Below are 23,596 nucleotides of genomic sequence, written 5' to 3'. Positions count from 1 at the left end.
ATGCACGGAAAGGTGGTTCACGGCAGGAGGACTTACAATGTACTTTTAGGACAAAAATACAAAAGGTGTCACCTGCTAAGAGCCAGGTGCGCTCTGCTCTTCCTTCTCTTCCTTCAGAGAGAAAGGGCTGGGAAGGCAGAGCGCGCTCTCCCGTGCTTCCTCTCCCTTTCCCTCCAGAGCAGCATCCACCTGAATCCTGAAACCCCTCCGGGGGCGGCACTGAGCGGCCCTGCAGACGCACAGGCTCTCGAGCTGCCCAGGCTCCAGGCCCCCCGTGCCGAGGTCCCCCTCTCCCCGGACAGAGCAGCCAGGTAGGCGTGTGGGAGACGCCGCAGAGGAAAAGCCCCCGGGACTCCTCCTTCCTCCGGCCTGCAGCTGCAACACGGGGTAAAATGATTAACTACTGCTCGGAGACACCCAGGAGGGCCAAGCGCTGTCACAGGCGACATGCTCAGCCTCGGAGTGCAGGGCGACAGGCTGCCTCACAGCTTCCTCAGTCCCCAGCGCACCTGCGCCCAGTCACCTGGACACGTCACACGGGAGGGCTGGCCCGCAGCCTGGCTTCTTTTCAGAATGTTAACATTTACAGATCTAAAAATACAGTCCCCACTTCTGCAGTTCTTCAGGCTACAGAGCCCTGGTCTCCAACAGATAAGCAGACACTGTCCAGTCACACGAGGCACTGGCTCTGTGTCCAACAAACCGCTACCAACTACCGGTGCCGTCACCTCGGACACTCGGATGCCGCGCCAGGGAGCGCAGTGCAGCTCGGCCTGGCGGCTCCCATCCACCGAGCTCCAGCTCAGCCCCAATGCTGCCACTCACACTTCCCTCGCTGCACCCTAGACACCTTCATTCGCTTGCGGAGACCTGGCTTGGGGTCAGCTTGCACCCCTCCCCGCCCAGAGCTGGTTAACAGCTGCCAGTGAAGACGGCTTCCCTGTGCACCCAGCAACTGCTGCGGGGACACCTTTGTCAGCTCGGCCTTGGGTAGTACGGTGGGACAGCCTTCGGGCCACGTGGCTGGAGGGCGCCTGACGTGGTCCCCAGGGCGCAGCACCGTGGCGGGACACACGCGGCAAGCTGTGCTGGTCCCGACCCAGATGGCATAGTGATCGGCTCACCACCGAGGAGGGCCGAATGGCACCAGTAACCAAGCCTCCGGATGAACTGTGTCTACTAAAACTGAAATACGGCATAACTTGCAGTTTTTCCTGGCTTGTGTCTTTTGATGTAGAGATTATAAATTTTAACAAACACATACGGTGTATTCTTAACCGCCCCAAACTTGTAAACTGTTTGCTATCTTCCAAAATTCCCTCAGGCACCACCGCTAAAGAATCTCGGTGTGCTTTGTGACCCCACAGCCTTGTCCCAAAACATCACACGAATGGAACCATCCAATACGTACGAGTTTGGCCTTTTCCACTTAGCGTACTCCATGTAGGAGTCACCAAGTTACTGTGTATCTAGCAGATCACTTCCTATTGCTAACGACAGTCCCTGCGCACAGAGCACACCACCCCTGCTCCCAGCTTTTGGTGACTATGACGCAAGCCCCTGTACCCACGCAGAAAGCCGTCCGGGCCACACCTGACGCTTCATTCCTGGAGTCCACAGACAGGCGGGGGAGATCTGTGGGCCACACCGTGGCCTCCTCGTGAGGAACGCGTGACAGTTCTACTGCCTCCCAGCCGCTGCCCCCTGCCAGTCCCCCAGCTGAGAGCTCAGCTGCCCGCCACAGCCTTCCTTCCTCAGGGAAGCTTCTACTCGGATCTGCCCACTGTTGTGCTGGGCTGTTTTCCTGCTACTAAAGAAAGAGGTCTTTGCATGGTCTGGTCCTTAAGCCTTCTGTCAGATTTGTAATTCTCAAATCATCTTTAAGAGTCTAGAGCTCACCTTTTTATTCTTTAACACTGTTTTAAGTTTTTAATTCCACTTTATAATCTGTCTTACTCTTGTGCTTAATGGTTCCACTGTAAAAAGCGCTGTGTCTGAGAATAGTCTGAAACAAAGCCACAAGGAAGCTTGTGTTTTCCTGTAAAAGTTTCGTACCTGTAAATTCTCCATTCAGAGTGATCTATTTTAAATTCCCTTTTGTCCACGGTGTGAGGTGTGGGGAAAAGCCAAGCTTTTTTACCTTCTGTCTTTGGACATCTAACTGTTAGACATCATTTTAACTGACCTGTGAGTTTATTCTTTTAACACCACCAACTGCTTTTATTATCCTGGCTTTACAGGCCCTGATATCAACTTTGTTTTTCTTTTTCAAAATGCCTAGCTATTCAAGTTCCTTTCCCTTTCCATAAGGGAAGGCACTAAATAAATCTGCAGGAAGCATTAACACTTTAAACGGCAGCGAGGCTTCTGGTTGTGCATCTGATGTGTGCGTCTCTTCCTAAACCCTCCTCTGAGTTCTTTGGTTGGTGATCCGGGGGTTTCAGCGTACATTATGCATATTGGTTAAAGTAAGTTAAATAGCTCATGGTTTTATTGTGCCATTATACAGTCATTTTTAAAAATTTAATTTCCAATTATAGACTGCTGGTAGTATAAATGTTTTTGTACAATAACCTGATAAAGTGATTGATCAAGTCAGTCACTTCATTTGAAATTTATTTTGTCTTAGTCTTGCTTTAGGTTATAAATTCCCAAAGACTTCTGCGTGTTTTCTCCTTTCTCCAAATCTCTTCTCCGTAAGAACTTATAAACATCTTAAAATTAAATCAAAGGACTTCCCCATAAATGGGCTCCTCATCATTTGATAAACCAGCATTTTGCTTCCTGGTGTCAAAGGGCTTCGCGAGCACAAGCAATGAGGTGTGCCTGCTAAGGTGTAAAATTAATGTGACCCAGTGGACACTTCCATGAACATCTGCTAATGCCCATTACTGAAATCTTCAGAACAAAAAGACTACATGACGGGCCTGGTAGTATGTTACCGCAATTCCTGTACTCTGGGAAACTGAGGCAGGAAGAGTCCAAGTTTAAACCCAGCCTGAGCAATTTAACAAAGGCCTGTCTCAAAATAAAACAATAAAATGAGTAGGAAACCCCGGGTTCCATCCCCAGAATGGGGTGTGGGGCAGATTTCAAGGGTCTTCAGTCCTGTCTTAAATGCTTACATACATATTAAGCCAAACTATACCGTGAATGCTCAGACCTCCCTGGACAATTTAGCATATTACAAGAATTTGATCTTAAATTTTAATTTAACCCTTAGTACACATAAGAAGAAAGAATATCACATAGCTATAGGGTCTCCGAGCTGAATCCTAACAGAAAAAAATGCCCCCTTGACCAGCATATTTTAGTTTGCTGGTTGCCCAGGTAATAGTCCAGTTCCAGTTTTTGTTATTTTTGTTACTTTGGAACTGCTGGTTACTGTGACGCACAGCTACTAATGTGATACACACTGCGAGAACCAATCAGAGACATCCAAGTGCTCTGCCTCTGGACTTCCCCTCGCAGATCCCATGAAACCCTCCCTCCCTGAGTCTTCAGGGCATGGTATTTTAGGGGTGCCCACTAGTGTAAAATGAATCTGCCTCCACACCCTGGCAGTATCTTGGTGTTCCTACTTGTCATAGCATCTAGTGCTCTGGCAGGAACACTGACTGTGCTGGTCTCTTTGGTCACCAGTCACCGCCTATGCAGGCGACAAACCAGGGACCTTCTAGGTCCTGACAGGAAGACACATCCTTGAGGCTTCTCGAGTCCCCTAAGAAGCCTGCAGGAGGATTCCCACCTCCCTGCGTGAGAAACTCACACCAGACCCCATGGATGGAGAACGAAGTCTGCCTGCCTGCCTGCCTGGTTCTGGCAGCATCCCGGGGGCACCCAGGTCGTCAGTCCTGCTCAACTCGAGGTCAGGACCTCTCTGAGGGAAGGAGGCTGGCACGTCTAACCTGAGCGCCTGCTGAATCAGGGGCGTTGGGGTGGACTTCATACTCGCCATCAGTCATGTTATGTTGCACTATTTTGGAAAGCTGGGGCGCATTTACAAGTGGTAAGTCCTCAGACGTGGTGAAACCTGGTAGAATTACCTAGTTCGTGGGGCAGCTCGTGACAGAAGACGGCTATGGAAGTGCTGATTCCTCCCGTCAGCCCAGCGCTGAAAGCCGCTCCTGAGGAGAACCGGAGACAGGAAGAGTGGCGTTAAGCCAGCCTCCAGGTTTCTCATGCTCATCACACTCACCTCACACCGAGGGCAGACTCCCGTCCCACAGACCACCGTTTTTGAACACGCAGGTCACACAATCTCACTAGAATCCTCCTTCAGCATCATCATCTCCTGGGAACAAGGTCTCTATGTTTGTGACACAAAATCAAACCTGACTGCTTCTGAGTTGAGATTCTAGGTCTTAAAGAAAACCGAGCACTGATCACATGACTCCACACTGGTAACAGGGGGTCAGTTTACCAAGATGCTAGTGTATCTGAATTTGTTACAATAAATTTTTAATGCTGGAAAAATTTTTTATCTCTTTTTAAAAGATGTGAAAAATTTATTAAACCTAAGATTGAAATTCAACTGTTCTCTTTCAGAGATATATAAAAGTATGTGAAAATATAATGCTCAGGAAGCTTTTTCAGTAAGGCGATGACTATGGTTTTGATGAGAGGCCACGTTACTTAAGCCGTATACTATAAACATGTTTACAGTTCCCCCAAACCCCAAATACTGCCAGGTGTGGGGAGCACGCCTGCAGTTCCAGTGCTCAGGAGGCTGAGGCAGGACCACTGGAAGTTTGATGCCAGCCTGAGCTACACAGTGAGACCTGTCTCAAAAACACAAAATAGTATTAAAAAAACAAAACAAAACAAAACTCAAATACGTTTTCACTTCCAAATATACCTATCAAATAGAAAACCACACTCCAGAAACCCAAACGACAGGAGCCAAGCAGCAGCGCGTGTGCGGAGCTCTGGACAGAACCCGCGCCTGAGGTCAGCACAGCCCGCGAGCCCGAGCCGCCGCGCACTGGCCCCACGCACCGATGGCGAGCCCATCGCTGAAGTTGTGGATGCCGTCCCCCATGATGACCATCCAGGCGATGCTGGCGATGCCCGTGTCCTTGAGGTCGGAACCCGAGTGGCAGGGCCCGTGCGAGTGGTGGGAGTGCTTGTGGTGCCAGGGGTGCCCGTGCTTCCGCGGCGTGGCCTTGGCCCCGCCGTGGTGGTTGTGCACGGCCACGTGGAGGGCGTGCAGCCCGTCGCCGTGGGGGTGGTCCGCGCTCTTCTCCTCCTCCAGGCACAGGTAGGTCTTGGGAGGGGAGTCCTGCTGGCCCTCCAAGTCTGTCAGTTCTGTTTCGTTGAGGCGATCTTCGGAAACAACCGAGTCGTCGGTCCCTGGGTGGGAGAAGGGGCAGGCTTTCTCAGCACTGACATGCACACTGCTGCTGCAACCCCGGCAGACGCCAGCGCACCCGAACATCCCTAGGTGACCGTCTTACGAAAGTCTTCAATAAACCTGTTTCCCTAAATGCATTTAGAAGCTATTCCAATAGAAAAAGGTTTTCTGAAATTCATCAACTAAAGACAGATGAAACCGTTTTTCAGAGAAAGGGGGACTGGTAGTGTTGATCCACTCTAACCGTCTCTCATTTAAGAAAATGAAGACAAAGACAATTTAAATAACTTGCCTATGTTTACCAACAGCTGACCACCAAGTCCTCTAGAGTCTCCACTTGTACTCCTGATAACACCACTCAGAGGTCAGGAGCCCAGAGCTCATGCAGAAGGTGACATCTGATAAGCAGTGTGGAAAGCCGAGGGTAGCCCCTAAAGTGATCTGTGTTACCATGGCCTGACCTTCTCAACTGCGTCCCAGGGCAGAGTTCTACAGACTAGGCTGCCCTTCTGTGCGGGCATCTGCTACATTGGAAGAACAATCTCAGATGGAAAGTGAGGGAAATGACACTGAAAACATGTCTGTTTCCCTGAAAACTCTAAGGCTCCTCGTGCATTCTACCCGGCACCAGAATGTGTGGGTGCTTATGCAGAGAGCGTAAGTGCAGGCCAGGGACACCTCTCTCAGGTACAAAGCAAGCTTCCTTAGGGTGCTGACCCATACGGCAGGAGCGGGCAGTAGATAAACAAGACCTTGGTCTACTTTTGTCTTTTTCCTTTTTATCGGTACCAGGGATGGAACTCACGACTGCCTGCTTGCAAGGCAGGCGCTTAAGCCACTGAGCTAAATCTCCAGCCCCAACCTTGGTCTACTTCTTAGAAGGCATGTTTGTCTTCCTCCTATTTTTTCCTATAAACTATAACTACAAAGCATTTCTTACCCCATGATCTATTTGGCCCCACTCTTGCGCATAAATAAAGCTGAATCTAACTAAAATCAATAAAATCAAAATGAAGACACACACTTAAGGAAAAGCATATTAGAAACTAGTATTAGGGAAGTCACAAAGGCAAGAAACCCTAAACAACCCAGTTTAGAAGCAACATTTCAGCATCTGAATTAAAAGGCTGAACTGCTGAGTACCGGCAAGAGGCTTGAGCTGGAGCCAGTCCGCGTCCGGCGTGTTGTTTAACTTATGATCAGAGAGCTTTCTGCCGATAGTCGACTCTTCCGTGCTCTGCTTGATGAACCACTTCTGCTTCCCCTGCAAGACGAAAAACCAATTATCAGCATAAAATCTGTAGCCACAACCAGCAATAAACCCCTTGTTCACACTTCTAAGTGAGAAACTATACATAAAGCTGTTTTTACAAGATAGTAAGAAAAAATCTTTGGGAATCAATCACAGGCTCAAACTACATGAATATTTTACACTAAACCGTACACTTTTTAAACACTGAACTAAGAGATTCTCCTGGTCTACTTCAAAGCTGAGTGCGCACAGTACTAACCCAAATGAAACTGGGAGATGGATGTAATACCTGTTGTTAAATAATGTAATGTAACAAAGTTTCACAAATTAAAGCCCATTCCCTTTAATTTTATTCTTTTCACTGTCATCTCAGTCTCTATACGTGAGGCTTCGGAAAGTTTGTTGAACTTATTGAATATAGTAATATTTAGTGATACAATGAAGTAAGATTGCTAGAATGACCAAATCAGGGAATATATGAAAACCTACTGCAGTAACTGACTAGCTCTGCAAAACGCAGACGACTTGCCTGCTCACCATTCTGTCATCAGACACTACCACAATCTGTCCTCTGTTACCCACAATTCTGCTGCTGTATCTCCGCAAATTAAATCCCTAACTTAAAGCTACTCGCCCTCTGCTGCTTGTAGTGCTTGAACATCCGGATGCAGTGCTCGATGATGAACAGGACGTAGATGCCCCCGAGAGCAACCAGCCCCTTCAGCACGGCGTCGTACTCCTCCACAAAGCTCTCGGCCGGGTGCGCGTGTGAGTGGCCGTGCCCGTGCCCGTGTGCATGGTGGTGGCCGTGATCCTGTCCACCCTGCGACTGTTACAACAACGAAGAATAATTCTGAGATTATAATCTTCTAGAAAACACAGAAAAACAACTTTTAGTGTTTATCTTGTTTTTAAATTTTACTTGTCTACTTTTTAAACTGACACATGAAACTGTATACATAGATCAGGTACCGTGTGATATTTCTTTTCTTTTCTTTTCTTTTTTTTTTTTTTATCGGTACCAGGGATTGAACTTATGACTGCATGTTTGCAAGGCAGGTGCTTCTGCCGCTGAGCTAAACCCCCAGCCCGTGATATTTCAATGTATGTGCACCTCAGAAGACCATGTTCAAATCCAGGCCGACATACCTCCCTTCACATTTCTCATTTCCGGAAACATCTGAAACTCTCCCTTCCAGCCTCTCACAAACTGAACGGTAATTACGCGTCTCTGCACCACCCTGCTGTGCAGCAGCCCCTGGAATGCTCTCTCCGACCCCCTCAACCCAAGACCTACGCACCCACTGTCACTCTGCCCTCCAGGTAAACACTGTTCAACTCTCAACTTGTACAAGAGCAACTGTGTTAGATTCCACAGGAGTGGGATCATATGTGAGTAATTTTAAATTCTCCAACTGCACTCTGCATAACTACCACATAAAGGAACCAGTCTTCCCTTTCATTCGCTCAGTCATCTGTGAAGCGTACTACATTTCTTGGTCAAACAGAGACTGCAAACTCAAATGCCTCTACCACTGTAATGTTACTGTAATGAAAGCTTCAAGTCAGAAGGAACAACTGGGAGTATGGGTCCTTTGCAAATTGAAGCAAACATGACCACTAACAGTAAAAATAAAGGGAAGCCCACCAGCTCATTCACCAGGTCACTGCTGTGACCCCGGCTATACCCATTATCACTACAGCAACTCACACATTTTTCTCAAGGCTTTCTTGATATATCACACAGATACAGATCACCACTGCTGCATTTAAAAATCTAATGATTCAACTTATTTTAAAAATGCTATTAAAACTATGAAAAGGAAGAAAGCCAAACTTCATCGTATTTGCAAATAAAACAGAAATACTACTACATAATAATGTCACTGCTTGCTACTGACGGAAAATTCATCTCTTCATCAGGATAACTTAAAATTTTCAAAAACAAGGAGAAGGAGATGATATTAACTGACCTACCAAATGCTTACTTACGTTAAGTTGTGTAAAAACTGAAAACGTCTCTTACGTGGGGCAGCAGATGAAGGAGGGCGTCCCCACTCATGGTTCCGACAGCCAGCGCCACGAGGAATGTGAGGAGGAATTTGAAGCAGCCTTGGTTAATGATGGGAACCAAGATCACACCCAGCAAGGAGAGGAGGCTAATGACAGTGATGGAGATGATGCCACAAATCCACGCTGCAGGAGGACAAACGAGGAGTGAGCATTAGGGCGACTGCCAAGTTCCAAAGAAGAGCAAACACAAGGCCCATGAGCCACAGAACAGTCATCGTCCCCAGGCTACGCTCAAAGTTTTTTAAAATTAAAAAAGAAGAGAAGAAGTTGTTTTACAGCACAATTGTGCTTAAAAACAAAAACATGAAATATAGCCAACTTGAATACTTAGAAAAAGAATTATGAAACTCAGATTGTTATAAATAGTATCTTCAATGGACCGCAACTTCAGAAAGTAATTCAAATGAAAAAAAGGTGTCACTCACTCTTAATATTTAGGATAATTAAATTAAATATCTAAATAAAATTTCCTACTGTCTACAGTCAGGGCTATAAGCACTAAAACCATTTGAAGACCACAAAACTCTCCTGTATGCATTAAATGAAGCCAAGTGTCTAATGTATCGTAATTTTAAAAACCATCTTTCTAGTACAAAGCCTAAAAAACTGAAAAGTATATTCACATGAAAAAGCAACAAAAGTCTTCCTGGGGTAGCTTTACTGCCGAAAGGACAATTCCGAGCTCAGTCAATTCTGGATTTCTCTTCTCCACACCTTTTCTTGTTTCACTTTTTGCACGATTTCTCACTTTTTAAAAGACCCCAGTACAAAATTCACTGCGAATACAAAAGAAATCACCACAGCAGCCCTGAAACACAGTGGTGCTACCTGGAACGGGGACTTGACACAGAGCTCTTCATCCAGGCCACTCTTAAAGCACTTGAGCTTCCAGAAGCGAAGGCCAGTGTGCTGAACCCTGGTGTTTTTACCACCATGCCTCCTAGCACCTAAACTAAAAACCAACCAAACAACAACAAAAAACAAGCATTTTTTTAAAAAAATCTGCTTTATAATCCAAGAAAATTTCACTGGAACTTTTTAAAGTTTTAATCTAAAACATTATTTTTCTAATTAAATCTAACAGGATTATAAATCTGCTCCAAGATTTTGTATCTTAGGACAAGTGAACAAAGGAAAACTCATTCCGTCATCAGGATAATTTAAAATTTTCAAAAACAAGGAGAAATACATTAGCAGGGAGATGACACTAACTCACCAAATGTTGAACGTTATGATAAAAACGTGTATCCATTAGGCACTGCATTAAGACACAGCAGCCAACACTGGCTGCCGCACCACTAAAGAAGCGGCCCCATGGGGGTTATTCATCACTAGAGAAGTTCTGCAGGGTACCCTGCCCTGAACACATAATGGCTGTCAGACGAAAACAGGAACCCGGGGACAAAAGAAGATGTAAACGCACAACCATATGAGAAGGATGAGGGTCCTGCTACTGCCATGGGTAGACTTGGGTTCTGTCACTTCAATACTTGCAAAACTTTTGAGGAAAGAAAAGAGCAGGAATGCAATTTCCAAGGAACCCAGGTCACAGAAACACCGTTACAAAGGTAATACTGTCATCGTGGAGCAAATGACAGGAGGAGATTCCATCAACTAATGTTGACAACTGCACATAAGAAATTATCCCAGGAGAAAAAAAAACCAATCAGGTGAGGTGGCCACATTTGAGACACGAGGTTCTGGAGCTGGTCGAGTTACCATCCCCACAAACCAACAGCAGCAGCTTCCTGACTCCCTAACATCAGCAGGGGGAGGTGGGGTAAACGGGTACCCCTAAAAGGAGCACTCAGAGGTGAGCAGCCTCACTCTAGAGTCTGATACGCCTCTCCACAGTGCTGTGCACCCCTCCCTTTCTAGGCAGGCACTGCCCTCAGTGTGGCAGTAATCCAGCCAAGAGGCAACGTGCCTCAAAGCAACAGCCTCAAAGCAACGTCAGCGAAGAATCTAAGGAAGCATGTACTGAATCACTCGGGAAAGCCAATAATTCATATTCCCAGATACTCTGAGAGAACAAGTAACTACCCAAACCTTAGGTATACTACGTATGTAAGCAGGCGTGGTAACTCTATTATAAATTTTATTAATCTGAGTTATTTTAACCAAATATACACTGGAACTACTCACCAAAATTATTCAATAAAATTACTGATTTTATTTCTATAAATCAATGTCCCAGAAAACTCAGTCAACTTAAAATACTAAATTAAAAACTATTTCAAAAAATCTAGTTGAATAAACCTTGTTGTTATTCTGATTGTTTTATTAGGGTCATGTTACATTCTGCACTGGGAAATACACATGCATATATTTCTGGACTTTCCTATTAAGACATCTGCAACAAATTAAATTTCTAAATCTTAATATACTGTAGAGTAAATACCATTCATTAACTTGTTGTATTACACATTTGAGAAGATGAACAATTTATACAACACAATTCAGTAAGCTAAGAAAATATTGGCTAGAGGCATGTTTAAAATTTTGGGTTTATACATTTTACAATTTCAGACCACGCTGAAGCAGCACATCAAGCCGGTCATGTGGCCCAGGGTAGAGCACTTGCTTATGCAGAGACAGACAACTTCACAGTCACAATTTACATACATTTAGGTGACCAAGGTACAAATATGTTTGCACAGTTATAAAACTTTAAAAAGCTGAGGGGAAAATGCATTGCCTAATTGTCAAATGGCCCAGCATCTCTATTTTCCAAGTCTTGTAAGAAGAGATGGTAAGAGGGACAGCAAGAATATCAGAAGAAATCATGGACCAAGACCTGCCACGTTTAATGAATGACAAAAACATAAACTCACCCAAGCTAAATGAACCTCAAGTAAGATGAAAGCAGAGATCTATGCCAAAACAGAATATAATCAAACTCCTGAAAGCCAAAGAGAGACTCTCTAAAGTTTCAACAGGGCCAGGGATCTACCTCAGCGGTACAAGCACCTGCCTGGCAAGTGCAAGGTCCTGAGTTCCACTTCCAGTACAATAAAAAGTTTTAACAGAAACAACTCATCACATATTAGGAATCTTCAATAAAATTATCAGCAAATTTCTTACATCAGTAAGAAACTAATAACGCACTTTTAAAAATCATTAGTTCATGTTTAGGGGCACAGAACAAATAAGCATACAATTCTGTGACATCAGCATTTGAAAGAGGTGAGGATAGAGCTCCCAGGGACTCTGGTGTGTTACCCCAGTCAGACCTGTGTAAATAAAACTCTGCAGCACCTGCAGGGGGTTAAATGTAATGACCATGGTAACTCAGAGAAAAGCATAAGGTACACACAAAAGTAAGAGAGGAACTTAACATTTCTCTACCAGAAAAATCAGCTAAACACAGTAAAAGACAGTAATTCAAGACATGAGGGATAAAATAAAAAGGCCCCAACATACACTGAAACAACAAAACGACAAAGAGTCTTTCTTATTTCTTTAACTGTAAATGTGTTAAACTCTCCAATCAAGTGACAGGGACTGGCAAAAAGGACTAAAAAAAAAAAAATTATGTCAACCATATACTGTCTACAAGAGACTGGTTTCACATTAAAGACACAAACAAGCTGAAAGGGAAACATGAAAAAAGAGAAGTTTTTACCAAAGAAAAGGTTGAAACAATTATGCAAATGCCTACCTATATGATACATGTACTGTACCATGATACTAAAAAGATGAACAGCAAAGTCAAAGCTGGCCCTGAGGCCGGAGGGAGCGGGGCCCATCGGGAGCGGGGCCCACCGGCAGAGCCCAGCAGGCATGAGGCCCTGGGTTCCAGGCCGGGCACCGAATTAAAACACAAAACAAACCAAAGCTAACCCCCGGGGCCTCCAACTTTTAAACCATATTTCCTCCATGAAATCATCACATATTTTCAGACAATTCTTGGCCACATGCTTTATTTAATCACTCATATATTTACCTCACTAAGGTGGTTTTACAGAAACGAAGACCTATAAGAAAAATTAAATAAAATTACATATGAAAGTTAACAAGGAATACTAAACAGTAAGCTTTCAAAAGCAGACCTAGCTAGAGGCTGAGACAAGAGTACCACAAAACAAACTTGTGACTACATCAAAGTATCAGAATACACTTGTTTCCCATTTAACATGAATTCTCAATATTCCTGTCTGTCCTAAAGGAGTAAGAAAATCAATCGGAAAACGTCCAGGTTATTTTCTATAGATTACAATTCATGATAGCTGCTTTGTTAGCAACACAGCTCTGCCATCCCCTGTACACATACAAACCTGTTTTCTTATTCCCAATCATTCACTTTCAGTGTTTTGAAAAACCAGCTCTAGCACAAATATGCTCAATTTTTCTAAGAATCGGTAATCTTCATAAAGGAAAACAATCCTTTTAAACTGTCAGAAATGTGAAGCTGTTTTGAATTTATCACACAAAATTATTTATGCTACTTGCTTATTTTTAGAACGTAAAACATTTAAATTTAAACTCATAGAAACTCTATCTGAATTTCCTAGTTTCCAAGGCACAGGAAAGAAAGCATTGCAGCTAATAAAAAAAAAAAAAAAACCAACTATTTTGATTTCCGAGCAGAATGTGCTTTTCAATCACAATTTATTTACAATCAAAAAGCTACAGCAGAAGAAAAACCACTGACAGTGTCCTTAAAACGCTGCCCTTATCTGTCACACTAACAGCAGGCAGACTGCACTGCGACACCAGCTAGCAAACACTTTCTTTACTTGTACCCAAGGCACCCAGGCAATAAAGAGCACTCCGTGCCTGAGGCAAGCTTCACTTACTCTGCAAATTAGGTCGCTCAAAACCTGAAAGGTCCTCAAGTCCGGTTATTCACCAACCCCTTTCTCATCAAGAGAGAAAGTACATGCTTGTAAGAAGAAGCGCTCATCTGTGGGAACTTCCTAATTAACTTGGTGCAAACCATGTGCAAGACATGGCAGATTTCCACACTGCTTCAGCATTTTAATTGGCAGAACCTGCTTAGCGACCCATTCACAGACCCTGGTAATTAAGCCAAGGTCAGCCTATGAAGGACTGGGCCAATCCCGGGAAACAATCGGTTTCCACGAAGCACAGCACACGCGCGTCTGGTTTACAGCATCTGAACGAAGTTAATGAGGTAGTGGCTGTATCACTATGGGAGATTTATACACAACAAGTTAACCTTCCGTAATGGTGCAGCAGTCATTAAAAATAATTACTAGCAGGGCATTCTCACTCACAATTATTAGCATCTATCAGGACATAATTAATTCAAGCTGCATTTCTGACAAAGCTAGTAACCACCTGCAAATCACTAATCAATATTCACTACTGTAACGTACTTGTTTGCAAAGCAAGTATAGCTTCCTCTAAGGCTTTTCTGAGTGAATAACCTGTAACTTCCAGTATCGCACGTCAAGCACTGTCAATAGTGTGGTCACAGTAATGGGTCAGGGCAGTACTGCCCTGTGCACAGTGCAAGTGAAGAGCTGGGATCCACTGCCGATGTGGAAACCAACGGCGCCTTCTAGAGACCTTAGAGGAAACAGCTGCTGACTTCAGCACAAGTGGGGCGACCTTGTCCCCTTCTCGCTCCCCCCCCAGAAGGAATGTACTGTATTTCACCCAGACTCCTCTCCACCTGCCCCGCTCCGGCCAGCCGCAGCGAGACTGTGCGATACTAGAGGGCCTGCGCCTCGCGGGATCCTCATCTAGGAAGAGCCGCTGCCCTCGGAGAGGCGGCCGGGCCGGCCACAGCCTGCTCTCCACCCCTGCCGCTCAGCACAGCACACGGCGCGCGGCCTGCCTGTCTCAGGAGCCGTGGGCCTCTCAGCCTCCTTTTCCTTACCCAGCTGGAAGCCAAAGTGCCCAACGCGAGGACTGAGGAAATCCAATGAGACAGTGCAGGGTGACACCGCAGTGTCAGCTCCCGGAGGCCAGGGCAGGAGGATCAGCCAGGCGTAGGAATCTGACCCAGCGAGGGCAGCACTGCAAGATGCATCTCAAGGCCCAATGAACAGGGCTGCGTGTGGTGGCACACGCCTGGCATCCCAGAACTTCGGAGGCTGAGGCAGGAGGCTCATTGTAAATTCAGGATCAGCCTGGGCTAAACGAGCTCAAGGCCAGCCTGAACTACACAGCAAGATCCTGTCTCGAAGAGAACCCCCCAAACCATATAGATATAGATAGATAGAAATGAATACAGGAATATCTGTGCAAAAGTATTTAATTCAGTATGTGGTAAAGTCCCAATAAGCACAGCCTACCATAATTATGCATTCTAAGGTTATTTTCCTATTAAAAAATTAACCTAAATGTAAAATGCAGGTGCCTGGGGAACTTAACCTGGAACATGCAGTGTATTCCTGCAAGCTTTAAGCAGTATCTCTAACCTGATAAAACTTACATGCTAGAATCTGATACTCCTACACACGACTATTTATTCCTGTACTGTGACATTTTAGAAACCTCTGTGCTTTCAATCCTTATCTTGCTAGAACAGTTTCCAGTCTACAGTCAGGGCAGCACTTTAGTTACTGGGTAACTACCCTGCCCTGAGGTAGCACACGACCTCCACCCCTGGGGTAAGCACAGCAGAGCTGTGTCCCTGCCACAGACCAGGTAACCCTCAATGCTTTCGAGTTTGGCTGGACAGTCCAGGAGACCCTGCTGTGCTGAAGGCGTCCACCGCGGGGTCAGCGTACCAGCGATGGGAGCTCAGGGACCGAATCCGACTGCGGGGTGGGAACTGCCACGCAGCAACTCAGCCCTGGCCACGCCTGAGCGCCTATGTCACATGCTGCGCTGCCTTCACTCAAGGCACTGGGGTAGAGATGAAGCTGCAGTCACCGCGTCGAAGCACCCGAGTCCAACCAAGTGCACTAAGATCCCGAGACCGCAGGGCCCTGCGAGCCAAGGCTGGAGAGCTGAAGCACCGGACGCCTGAGCCGCATCCTGAGAAGTGTGATGGGAGAGGCATGGCTACAGTCGGCACACAGCTTGGGGTGGCTCAGGTGTGGCCAGGACAGGAGGCAGAAAGCCTTGCAGAAGGCCCCGGCCATGCACAGGGCTGGACTCTGCAGTGGTGCAGGCGCGGACGCTGGCACAGGCAGGTGACATCTGGCAAGCTCTTGGGACGAGAGGGAAGCCCCACAGCAGAGCAGCAAGTGTAAGGAACGCAGAGGATAGTAAAGTGAAGCCATGGGGGAATGGGACAACACGTGATCATCTGTTCTCACCAGAGGCCCTAACCGCTGAGAGCCACCACCATCACAGCCCTAACTTGGACAGGGCCCATCCTTCACTCCTGCTCCGCAGGAGGCTCAGTGCGGAACCCGCCTCCCTCCTCCCTCCCTCCCTCTCTCCCCCTCCGCCCCGCTCCCTCGCCCACTCTCAGCCAAGTGCCCCTCCAGCCCCTGAGCTCCTCCTGTCTTCCCAGGATCTTTCACATGTGCACACCTAAACTGGCTTCGGGCAAGTCCAAGTTTTACAAGCTGCATCTGACCGAACTACAGCTTAAGAGAAGTGTAGGTACTGCAGTGCTTTAAGAAGAACAAAACTTAGAACTTCTTTCTTACCTGAGGCCCCGATGTTCGCCTTATCTTCTGGAATGAGATGCTTCTCCTTATTTAAATCTTCCACTAAAAGTCTGTCAAAATGCTCGATGCAGAGCCTGCTGTCGATCTGGTAGAGCAGCGCGGGGCACAGGTAGGTGAACAGGGCCGGGGAGATGGGGCTGTTGGCTCCATGACCAAAGTGTTTCAGCAGCTGAGTGCCGTTCAGACACTGCAAGGAAACCCACAGCACACGTGGTGAGAGGGTGCAAAGGATAGGCGAGAATCACTGTCTCACAAACCTACTCTACAGGACCCTGGGAAATCGCGGTGCCACAGCATCTAACCCAAATAAAGACTGCACAGGCACTTCCGGCAAGGGTACGTGCAACTACAGCAGTCTAGATCTTAAGACCTTTCATGGATTTTAACCATTCCTGCCCACGTGAAAGATCATAACTTATAACCACGACTCCAAGATTCTATGAGAGAAACAATTTCCCTGCCAAACTGGGCCCGTGGGTGGCTCCACTTCGTAACACCACCGCCTTCCCTGGCCGAGGTGCTTGTAGCCGGGGCACCTGCCTAGCACGTGCCAGGCCCTGGGTTCAGCGCCCAGTGCTGCAGCAGCAGCAAAATCCAGAAAAAAAAAAAAGACAAACACAGTACTGGGGAACTCAGCCAAGAGTGACTGAGGCGCTGAGCTGGAAGGCAAAAGGTGCGACTGCACCCCTGGAGCTTTGAAAACAGAGCAAGCGTGAGCCTTCAGCCAGGAGGGGGACGCCCTCCTCGAAGGTAGGGCAGGCGCCCAGCCTCGCCCTGGAGCCCCAGTCGCACACCCGAAAGTCACGCTGCCACCTCCATGCTATTTCAGCATTCCTGTTGATGAAACTCAGTATTTGGGGCCTGGGGTATGGCCCGCATGGCAAGTGTGAGGTCATGAGTTTGATCCCCGGTACTCCCCCAAATAAAACAGTATTTGGTGACAGCGTACTTCAAAGGTGGTCACTCAGATGGTGACAGTGACAGAGGCCAAAGGTAAGGCAGGTTTCTACGCGTGACGCTGCTGCCCTTCGGTCACACGCACATTAACAGGACAGTCACCCAACACGTTTTCCTGAGCCTTAATAAACCGCTAAGACAGAGTCAGCCAGTGTGTTGGGACACCCTTACGGAGACAAAAACTAACGAGCTTAACTTTTAAAAACCAAGGAGGAGTGAGCAGAGGAAGTGTGCTGGAGCAGGGAGACCCAGGGCACACGGGAGCCTCCCTCCCGCTTCCCCTGCAGTTTGGTCCAGCACACTTGCCCTGCACCCTGTGGCAGAGCTGAAGAGAAGCCCTGGAGGCTCCTGGCAGGCCTTTTCCCGGCCCTTCGCATGCACCAAACGCCTAGCAGCGGAGAGTGATGGCAGGGCCACTCAACAGCGGATTCCAAGATTGAGCGGATTCCACGATTTCGGGATTACGGAAAATAAACCCTGCCAGCCCCTGAAGAGGCTGGGTCAAGTAACAAAAAGTCCTCCTTTGCAAGTGTTTAGAAACCAGCAGATGGCAACAGTGAAATGTAACCTGGAAATTCATAGGAACGTGGTAAAATGAAGAAGTAAAACAAACAATGTTCTTTTTGTTTCCATGTTTTGAGATAGGAAGGTTTTGCTCTGTAGTTCAGGCTGGCTTTGAACTTACTATGTGGTCCAGACAAGACTTGAATTCACAACAATCCTCTTGCCTCAGCCTCCCAACTGCTGGGACTACAGGTACACACCATCACACCTCGCAGGAATGTATTTTCTAACTGTGTAAACACACAGTTCTGAGGAACTGCGCTCTGAGACTAAAATGAACACTAGGCACACTGACTTAGCTCATTTACCACTCCGTCAGGAATGTCACCTGACAACTTGTGCCAACAGCCGAAGCAAGTTAAAACACGACTGACCAGCCCACGGGCACCTTTACCTTTATCCCAAACACTCCAGGGACCTGCGACGTCCGGCGGCCACACTCACCTCATGGTGATGGTCGTCCTCGCTGTGGTCTTTGTGGCTAGCAGCAGAATACATCGCGCTCTTTCTGACGTGTGGCGCCTCCCGCTTCCGGGCGTGCCGCAGCTCGCCCTCATCGTCGGGCGCGTGGTCCTGATGGCCGTGCCCGGGGTCATGGCCGCTGTGCTCCGGGTGGCCGTGGGGGTGGCCGGGGTTATGCACTCGGTCGGGCTTGTGCACCCGATTGTGCTCGGAGGGCTCGCCCTGGGCGTGGGCCGGGGGGAGGCCCGGCGTGATGACCTCCGAGTTCTCGCTGTTCTTCCTCCCCTTGTCCTTCCGCCCCTTCCGCGGCTTGACTTCCGCCTGCTCCTGGGTCTTGTTGGTCTCTGTGGATGGTGCGTGGCTTGGCTCGCCGCGCTGCCCACGGGTGGTGGTGTCGTTCCGGACGTGGCGAGTGCCGTTGGGGTGGAGGTGGTGGTGCAGACGGTGGTGGTGATGGGGGCGGTGGCTGTGGTCATGCACGTGTTTGTCATCGGACCTCGTGGACACTTCGCGGGTTTCCTTCTCAGGGTCACACTTGTGGTTCCTCCGAGCCGTGGCAGTGCTTGCAGTTTGGTTGTCTGGGCTGCTGGGGCCGTGGGCGTGCTGGTGGCCACGTGAGTGGGAGTGCCTTCCCTCCTGGACAGCCAGCATGTCCAAGTGGGAGACGTGGTCATGGCCCAAGTCCTCGTGACTGATCTCCACCACTCTGATCTCTCCCAGGCCCAAGTTTGTTAAAAGTCTCTCCAGACCGAAGAAGGACAGCCTTCCATTTTCCCCATATCGGTCAAAGAGTCTCTCAATGTAGTACCGCTGCTCGTTCTCGGCATCCTGCAAGGAGAACCTGCTGGGCTCGGGCTCCGCCACCCCGTGGTGGTGTCTGTGCAGCTCCTCGGGGCTGTGGCCGTGCTCCTCGTGGCAGTGGCTGCAGTGGTGGGAAATGAAGGTCAGCAGGCAGATGAGGCAGAACTTGGTGTGCACGTGCACCTTCATTTCTGCTCCTCCTGCAAGACAGGAGAGACGAGCTTTAGTGTGTGGCAGCGCACACCCATCTGCACAGCCCCTCCCACAGATCCAGCCCCCCAGGGCAAGGCCTCATCCTGCTTCCTTTGTGGCTCAAATCGTTCTTCCTTCTCCAGTTCCCTATAAAAATGGTCCTTTTCATCTGGGGGAGGGAGGACACACCTGGATCGCAGCTACTGGAGGGGCTGGGGCAGAAGGGGTTTGGGGCCGGGGGAACTCAGATGGCATGGGATGTAACTAAGTGATCCCTAGTAATGTCAAAAAGAGAAAGGCTGTATGGGTTTTTTAACCACTCATGACAGCGCAGTCTTCCAAACCAATTTGCACTGGCCGCTCAGAGCTCAAGGTCCACAGTGACCTCACGTGAACACCAGGGCCTGTGTCCTTTGTTTACCCCAGGAGGACAGGCTGTAGGCCTGGCTGGCTCTCTAGAAAGAAGTCTGCTGATCTCTGCATGCAAAGGAACTGGCCAGTAAAGTAAGCCAAAAAGATGTAAAAATGATAAAATGGGGAAGAATTTGGGGGGGAAAAAATCAAACTGTCATTACTCACAAGTGGCAGAATTTGATAAGAAAATCCAAAAGGTTAATTTTGTAATGTTGCTGCATGTGAGAGCGATGGCCTAGATGGGTCCTATTTTTATCTATTAGAAGAATTAGAGAATGAAAGTGACAAACAGTACCACTAGCACTTGTAATAGCAAACAGCAATAAGCCTAAGGCCAGACGTGCAGGACCTTTACACTGAAGGCGCCCATGGGGAAGCCCTGCACAGGGGCTGTGCGACTCTCAGGACTGGATGAGCCACAGATCCGGTACGATCCCAATCAGCCCTTCAGGGAGGCGAGCAGGCCAACACACTCTTGGGGAAAGACGAGAGCCTGCTCTGCCGCTTAGGAAAGGCAGTGTGGCATCTGTCGCGTGAAAAAATAGGCCAAAGCAAACTAAGAATCTGAAAGCAGGAAAGGACATTCGTATCCTTGCCGCTTGGTCAATTCTATTTCCTCTCAGGAGAAAAAGAAATAAAACCCGACTCCTACAAAAATCAATTACAGATAGACTATGAACCTAAATCTGAGACAGTTAATATTAAAGCAATAAAGAACTGTGCTGCTCTATAATAGCCACAAGTAATACCCAGAAATTTAACTCCAAATCTACCAAAGTTAAATGGAAAATTCAGCTTTGCTGTTACCCTAACACATTTTAAATGTTACCCTAACACATTTTAAATGTTCAGTACATAGTTAATAGTCACCATCTCGGATTGCAGACTATGGAAGGTGTCCTTCATTACAGAAAGTTCTGAGAACAGCACGTCTCTAGAATCCAGAAATTATTTATATAGTAAGCCTATTATATAATTTGTAAGTTTTCTAGAACAGATGAAATTAACTTCCTATCACAGTCTACTTAACTCTTACATATGAAGTTTATTGGCAGGCCAGGGATTTAGCTCAGTGGCATAAGTGCCTGCCTGGCGAGCATGAGGCCGTGAGTGAGTCTGATCCTCAGGACATTGCTTCAGTGCTATGATTTTTAAATAGACATGTATTTTACGGTTACTGCAATTCAGACTCACAGCTTTTCAAGTGCCCAGCACCTACACAGAGTCAGCGGCTACTGTAAGGAGAAAGTACAGATTTATGTTTACTTGAGAAACTAATTTTAAGGTCTTCAAGAAAAGATACAGCTGGTATAGCAGTGCACACCTATAATCCCAACTACTTTGGAGGTTGAAGCAAGAAGTTTCCAAGTATAAATCCAGTTTGGATAACTTAGCAAGAACCTGTGTCAAAGTAAAACTTTCAGAATGAGCCAGAAGTGGAGCTTGGTGGGGGAGCTGTGCACCAGGCCCTCGGTTCAGTCCCCCTCCCCAATGCAGAATCAATGAACCAAAGGGCCGAGCCGTGGGCTGGCAAAAGACCATCACAGCGTACAGTCAAGAATATGTAAGAAACTCCCTCAAGTCAATGAAAAATCATGGAGCGACTCAATGGAGCATGTGCAAGCACCGCCTGAGAAAAGCCCATTACTGAGAAGTCATTAGGGACATTTAAATTAAAACTCGCATTAGAGTCCAAAAAACTCACCAAGAAGACTAAGATACAAAAGACTGCCAGTAACAAAAGCAGGCAAGGATGTGGCGTTAGGTGACCCTCACACGCGCTGTGACAGCGGAGAGTGGACTCCGGCAGGAAAATTCTTTTCACGATCTGACAAAAGCGGAAGGGGAGCACATCCCCCCCCCCCCCCCGACAGTGACTGCATCCCTGAGCACGTACACGCGCAGAGAATCACACGCACAGAGAAACGCACGCACAGGGACACCAGAGGACAGCAGCGGAAAGGCTCCGGAGGTCGGGATGTGTGGTGTGTTCACCAACCACAGCAAGAACCAGAGTCGGCCCTCGGGGTGGGGGGCGCCAACGGGGAGCAGCTTCACAGTCACCAGACCCTAGAGGGCAACCCTCAGGGCACACCGCGGACACAGTAAGTAACGGGTCAAGTTAAAAACAAGCAAACCAGACTGGGACAATGACTCCTTTTTGAAAACCAGATAGGCCATAACTGGGAAGAAACCTCACCGCAGGGGATCGAAGTGCAGCCCTGCTCTCCGGAGCAGTGGCACACAAAACCTGCTTTTTTCCAAGCTCTGGAGATTGAATCCAAGGCCATGGGCCTGTCAAGCACAAACTCTGCCACTGAGCGATACCCCATAGTGCTAAAAGTCAAAATTTCCTCCAGTAGAAAACAATGAGAAGCTGTGTTCCAAAATTACATCATGCCTTGAAATGAACAGAGTAAATGAGACCTATGGGATCATTAAAAGCAAAATTCTGTAAGACATTACTGAAACACTACAAAGTGTAGAAGCCATATACAAATTTAATTCAAGGCTGATCAACATGCAGTAGCTGGGCTGTTTTGTGCGTGTGACTTGATATAGGGAGGCCACCCTGACTCCATTTTGTCCAGGACACATCTGGTCGACAATGTTATGGGAGAAGTGCAGGCCTTGCAACACTGCCCCCCGCCCAAGGTAAAAACATGAGGTCCTGGAGGACAAGCAGCAAACAATTGCTGAGCCCAAGCAATTTGAGTTTCCTTCTTCTTTATCTCAATAGAAACTACTTGCTTAGGCTGGCTGGGCAGCACCCATTTTGCTGACCCTTAGTGAGTGCGCCCTTTATTTTCCCTTTGCAGAACCCCAACAACTTGACAAGCAAAAATTCTTTTGGACAATCAAAATCCAGATAACTAACATTAACAGACTTTTCCTAAAGTTACGCTAACCAAATTCACGGAACTGGTACGGGTCAGGAATCAACAGAGTGCTGACCGTGAGAAGGGTCCTCCTCCACACCACACAGGAGTCCAAAAGCCCACCCTCAACAAGAAAACATGGAAGGATGTTGCTGTGAACAGGGTTGGTGGAAGGTTTGTTAAACAAGACACAAAACATGATACTAAGAAAAAACTTTGATTAACTAATTTCTTTAAAAATTACAATAAAGAATGTCAAACAAAGCTTATAACAAGTCATGTACTAGAAGATAATTTGTAAGACATGTGTGTAAACAATGCATACAGAAGATCAGAATATATAAAATATACATCAGTAAGAAAAGACTTCTAATGTTACTTATACAGATAACTACATAAAAGATACCCATGGACTGGCTGATCCAAAAGTACGATGTGTGCTTAAATAGTAGAAGATATACTGCCATTGATCCCTTCAAAAAAAACTCTCCCTTTCTTTAAGCACACTCATCCTATCACGGAAGCCACTTTCTGAGGCAGTGCTAGAAGTTTCCGCTCATGTCCTTACCAGAGGGGACCAGGAGTATACAGAGTGCTTCGTGTGCGTGCTAGCCAACAGAAAGGCAGGCTTGTGGTCCACCTTATCTACCAGAAAATCAAACTGCCGAGAAAGGCAGCAAACATTCCAAATGGATTCTGGGCATCGGGGAGGCTGAGACGGTGCAGCTACAGACCACTGGAGACTGGGTTGTTAATCTGGATGATGTAAATCAAGACAATGCTCCAAGGCACACACAGGAGATAGTAACAACACTGCCACTGAAATCAAACAATACTAGCAAACACTGCCAGCAGAAATATATACCAAATGGAATACGGACACATTTTATAGTCCCCAAATTCTGTTAGCTAAACCTGCATTTGGGTGCAAGGGAACAATTTCAAGAATTTTTACTGCAAGATTTTTCAAATGTGAGCTGCCTTGTACTGTGATGCTTTGGTTCCAAGTATCAAACTGCACAGGCTGGTTAATCAAAGAAAACATGCCCAT

The 23,596-nt window shown here is 47.1% G+C and overlaps 1 protein-coding gene across 1 annotated transcript in view; it reads right to left on the bottom strand.

The window, feature by feature from the left end:
- Slc39a10 (solute carrier family 39 member 10) overlaps positions 1-23,596 on the bottom strand; it is a 43,345-nt gene that overhangs the window by 4,747 nt on the left and 15,002 nt on the right. Inside the window, exons 2-8 of the mRNA XM_063259470.1 lie at positions 18,242-19,260; positions 16,256-16,463; positions 8,632-8,801; positions 7,240-7,434; positions 6,497-6,617; positions 4,999-5,352; positions 4,047-4,127 (exon numbers count right to left, since the gene is read on the bottom strand). Of these exons, the coding sequence (XP_063115540.1) occupies positions 4,047-4,127; positions 4,999-5,352; positions 6,497-6,617; positions 7,240-7,434; positions 8,632-8,801; positions 16,256-16,463; positions 18,242-19,249 (2,137 nt within the window). The 5' untranslated portion in view covers positions 19,250-19,260. The remainder of the gene's footprint in view (positions 1-4,046; positions 4,128-4,998; positions 5,353-6,496; positions 6,618-7,239; positions 7,435-8,631; positions 8,802-16,255; positions 16,464-18,241; positions 19,261-23,596) is intronic.

This window comes from Cavia porcellus, unplaced genomic scaffold (assembly GCF_034190915.1).
Source record: "Cavia porcellus strain 051 isolate PalLab524CR breed Dunkin Hartley unplaced genomic scaffold, mCavPor4.1 scaffold_12, whole genome shotgun sequence".
In the NCBI taxonomy this organism is placed as follows: Eukaryota; Metazoa; Chordata; class Mammalia; order Rodentia; family Caviidae; genus Cavia; species Cavia porcellus.
This window is presented reverse-complemented; position numbering and strand designations above follow the sequence as displayed.